The following is a 4,889-nucleotide window of genomic DNA, read 5'->3' as shown; positions in this document are numbered from 1 at the left end:
CATGAACCCCCCCCTTTCTGTCTCATTGTGTAATATGGGAGAAAGAGAGAGGTGAATGTAGAATGCACAACATGTCATCACTGATAGGATAATTAGGCATGCTTTTCTCTGTAAATTGAGACATCATTATTTAAAACATAGCTAAGTTACTGGTTCAGATTCCATCTCTTTGTTATCAGCTCAGCATTGCATGATGACTGAAGTTCAAGTAGTGAAAACGAACACTATGAAAGCATTTAAAAAACCTGTGACATTGTAAAAATGGTATAGTCCTTATTTGTTTGTCCCTAATCTCCTACTAATGCAGATGATGATCCTAAACATAGTCCATTGTCTGGCCCTGAAGCTGCTATGCCTTGAACCTAACACACCATACCATCATATGATCCAGTCAGCAGACACATTGTTTCCTGCTCAAATGATCTCACTTTCCAGTCATGATCCTCACCTCAAGTCAACATACCAGCATACCAACATGCCATTCATGCTGTTCTCCATTTGTTATCAAAATGAAATAATGGATGCTAATAACAGTTGATGGTTAAATTATTCTTATGTTTATGAATCAACTTCCATTACCATCTGTAGGTGGGCTGTAATGGCTTTCTTTCTGTGCATGAGAGCTGAATAAAGGACCAATTAGATAATTGTAGGAGCAGTCTCCCTTCAACTGTTCCTTATCCAAAGTAAACCCAGACCTCCCTCTCTCTCTCTCCTCTCTCTCTCTCTCTCTCTCTCTCTCTCTCTCTCTCTCTCTCTCTCTCTCTCTCTCCTCTCTCTCTCTCTCTCTCTCTCTCTCTTTCTGTCTCGCTAAGCTTGGCGATGGGTTGGTCTTAGGAGTGATATCCCCCACTTCACTCCTGCATGCACACATATACCACGAGCAGCGTCTCCATCTCGCAGCGCGTGCTGCCTCTTGTGCTTCACCGAGGACACTCTTTTAACAAAACAACATACAGCACTGCGCACGAGACCGACAGAGAGATAACGGAAACAAAATGTTTTGATGCTGCTGGAATATCACCCTAATATGGAGACTTACTCATTTGGATTCCGGACTTCATAGTGGCAAAAACATACTCAATACGCTGTGAGTACGGAGCACGGAGCTGTTGCGGACCCTCCTCTATGGAACTGAAGATGAGGGCAGCTCGCCAGGACGCTGAGGGTCCTCACGTATTTGACCTATGTGCTCTAGGCTATATCTGTTCACTGATCACACACCTTAGCGCACAGCACGTCTCCATTGATTAAATGCTTTAAGACTAATGACTTGATCAACAATTGAATGCTTCCAAGTTAAGCTGTTTGGGGGTGGAAAGGCGCACGCTATAAATCACCCAGGAGAAGATGCGTTTATGATGGATGTAGCCAAGTTTATCACCGTTACCTACAACACCTTGCAGGATGCCAACACTTCGAGCGCACCGAGACCTCTTCCGCACACGGAACTGGGCTCTGCGCTCATCATCCTGCTGGTCACCATAATCATTCTGGTCACCATCATTGGTAACGTGCTGGTCATCGTGGCCGTGCTCACCAGCAGGGCTCTCCGCGCGCCCCAGAACCTTTTCCTGGTGTCCCTGGCATGCGCGGACATCCTTGTAGCCACACTGGTCATCCCGTTCTCCCTTGCCAATGAGGTCATGGGTTACTGGTACTTTGGGAGCCCCTGGTGCGCCTTTTATCTGGCACTGGACGTCCTCTTCTGCACCTCGTCTATAGTCCACCTGTGCGCCATCAGCCTGGACCGCTACTGGTCCGTCACCAAGGCTGTGAGCTATAATCTGAAGCGGACCCCCAAGCGTATCAAGTCCATGATAGCCATGGTGTGGGTCATCTCCGCCGTCATCTCTTTTCCGCCTCTTATCATGACCAAGCATGATGAGCACGAGTGTCTGTTAAACAACGAAACCTGGTACATTCTGTCCTCTTGCCTCGTCTCCTTCTTTGCCCCGGGCCTCATCATGATCCTAGTCTACTGTAAGATCTATAAAGTGGCCAAGCAGCGCTCTTCCACGGTGTTCGTGGCTAAGAATGGCCTGGAGAGGCAGCCCTCCCAGTCAGAGACGTGCTTCGTGAGGAAGGAGCGGATGGAGATAGAGAGCCCCAGTAGCCAGAGCTCCGAGGACCACCACAGGCAGGAGGAACTGGATGATATCGACCTAGAGGAGAGCTGCTGTGCATCGGACAACAAACCCCGTAACCACCGCTTCTCCAAGCGAATGAAGGTGGAGGGCTCGGACTGCTGCCCACACCAGAGCTGCCGCCTATCTTGGGCCTCGGCGCGCGCCACGCAGCTTTTCCAAGACCCTAAAAACGCAGCCAACCCGGCCCTGGCGGCCCAGCGGCAGCACCTTGCGGCGGCCTCGTCCAAGACCAAAGTGGCCCAGATGCGTGAGAAGCGATTCACGTTCGTGCTGGCTGTGGTGATGGGGGTGTTTGTGCTCTGCTGGTTCCCCTTCTTCTTCACATATAGCCTGCACGCGATCTGCAGGGAGAGCTGCTACATACCCGGGGCGCTCTTCAACACCTTCTTCTGGATTGGTTACTGCAACAGCTCCGTGAACCCTATCATATATACCATTTTCAACAGGGATTTCCGTAAGGCGTTTAAGAAAATCGTTTGCCGGACTTCAAAACGCACTAATGCCACTTGAAAAGAAGGGTCACTTTGATGGCCATGACTGATTGACTGTGCTTCACTGCTCATCGTATCCAGCGCTCAGCCCTACACCTCTGAATGACTATTAGTTTCAAAATGAACTTTTATATGTAAATAATATGATGATATCGTATCAAAATATCTCGTGTTGTGCACCAATATGTGAATATTAGAAACAATGTACAGAGGGAATAGGATGTATTAAACAAAAGCAAAATATATATATATTGTCATTGATGGTTTAATATGACTACTGAATCATATTGTCCCCTGCTTTCAAAGTTAAGAATTCATTTAATATTCAGTGATGTAGCTAAGGTATGTAGGCCAAAGCATAATAATTCCAGCACCTTTGTACAACCCGTTCTTTTCTGTACTTTAATATTTTATGTCAAATCTAGATTAAAAAAAGGAAATTATAATTTAGTTCAGAGTAAAAGTGATGTCATAAACCCAGATTGCAGAGCTGATAGAGCTGTGTGGGGCACTGGGAGTTTTAGATTCTAAACATGAATCATTCATCACACTGTCGTCAATAAGGAATGAGAGTGAGAACAGCGGTGTAGCGTCTACTTTTGATGAGTAGCCTATCCAAAATGATTACAAATGACTGCAATTGCTTGATCGAGTTTGACAGAGGTGTCAGAATGTAAAGATTTTATTTCTGTATTTCTTTAAACAAAACAAAACATACACATACAAACAACAACACACCGATGCACACAAACATCCACATCACCCCTGCCCAGACACACCTGCTCACATACCCAGCTCCAGCACCCAGATATCACTCTCCGCCACATGGTCTCAAACTGCACACATTTTTTTCTCTCCGTCGCCCACGCACTTTCAACATTTAGATAATACAGCATTTGACTTTTCCATTGTGTTAACGATAGAGGATTGGTTTATTTCCAGAAGTTTTTTTAAGATGATTGACGAGAAAAGTATCGTCCAACCCATTGGGTATCTCACTGCACCCTCATAATTTGATGTAGTTTTCAGTCAATTAAAAAAAAAATCTAAAATGGTATTGATTACAACTTCTATCAGATGGGTTTGAGTGGACCTCAGGTCTATCTCATTGCTGAACCCCCAAACCCAGGCACTGCTGTCCATGGGGCTGAAACATGCACTCGACACTGCTGGCACTATGCTGTGTCAGGAATGCATTGGCATGGCATATTCTATGGTTTACAAAACCACCTATGAATGAACTTTTATCAATCAGATTATCATGATATCAAAATATGACAGTGTGCCTTTTTTAGACACTTGTAGACAATGTATGTAAGCAGGTAGATCGATCACACTTTACACTTGCTTATATTATTTTATCCTAATGAGAAAGGAAGATCATGAAAATTGACCAATGGTTTGAGACGCCTTGTATCATAATTATAACCTAACATGATTTATTGCTGAAATTATTATAATCTTCAGCCAAATATTTCATTTTAGAAAACTCAAAATTTGTCCATAATATAGCGCGTGTGTGTGTGCATGCTTGCGTGTTTGCATTTGTGTGTGTGAGAAAGGAAGTGAGAAAAATATTAGATTAAACATGTTTTAGTTGGTCTACTACTTCCTCTTCTGTGTTTTGTTAGCAGTCCGTGATTGTCATCGGCTTTGTGCGCAGGCAGGCCACCAGTGACATGGAACCTCTGTGTATTGGTTCAACAATGGCTTAACGTCCGTTACCAAGCTTAAATCTTTAATCCTCTTTGTTCTGTATGATATTGCAATATAAGGCTTATATGGCTTAGTCTAATTAAACAGTAGGCTGAATGCCTCTGCTTTGGATTCCAACTGTTCATCTACCTTTTTTTAACATTTTCAAACCGCAAAGCCTCAGGCGTTTATAGCATGACAAATTAATCCACAACTGGTCATGTTGCAGACATGAGCCATATGACAGTGATGTCAAGGAAGATGTGCGTCAGGTCTCCAGATGTGGCAAATCTGGGGACTGAAAACGACTGTTGTTATATCATGCACACATCACAAAGAGAGAAGGGTTAAACAAATGGAGATGCGGAGACTGACAAATTATATTTGGAGGAAATGGGTTAGCCACTCCAAGGCTGTGGTTTTAATTCCCAGACAGGCCACATATAACCTCTGTTCTATAGATAGCTGATCAGAACTTATTACACTTGACCTGGGTCACGTTTCATGTTGGATCGGTCATGACGAAGAGGATGTAAGTCCAAATGCAGTGTTA

At 44.2% G+C, this 4,889-nt stretch overlaps 1 protein-coding gene across 1 annotated transcript; it reads left to right on the top strand.

The window, feature by feature from the left end:
• The first annotated feature begins 847 nt into the window (after window positions 1-847).
• LOC106611869 (alpha-2Db adrenergic receptor) lies at window positions 848-4,421 on the top strand. The gene has a single exon (XM_014212486.3). The coding sequence runs from the start codon at window positions 1,359-1,361 to the stop codon at window positions 2,658-2,660; it is 1,302 nt and encodes a 433-aa protein (XP_014067961.1). The 5' UTR covers window positions 848-1,358; the 3' UTR covers window positions 2,661-4,421.
• The last annotated feature ends 468 nt before the right edge of the window (window positions 4,422-4,889 follow it).

Source organism: Salmo salar, chromosome 09, assembly GCF_965601325.2.
Source record: "Salmo salar chromosome 09, fSalSal1, whole genome shotgun sequence".
Lineage (NCBI taxonomy): Eukaryota > Metazoa > Chordata > Actinopteri > Salmoniformes > Salmonidae > Salmo > Salmo salar.
Note: the sequence above shows the minus strand (reverse complement) of the source record. Positions and strands in the feature narration are given on the sequence as shown.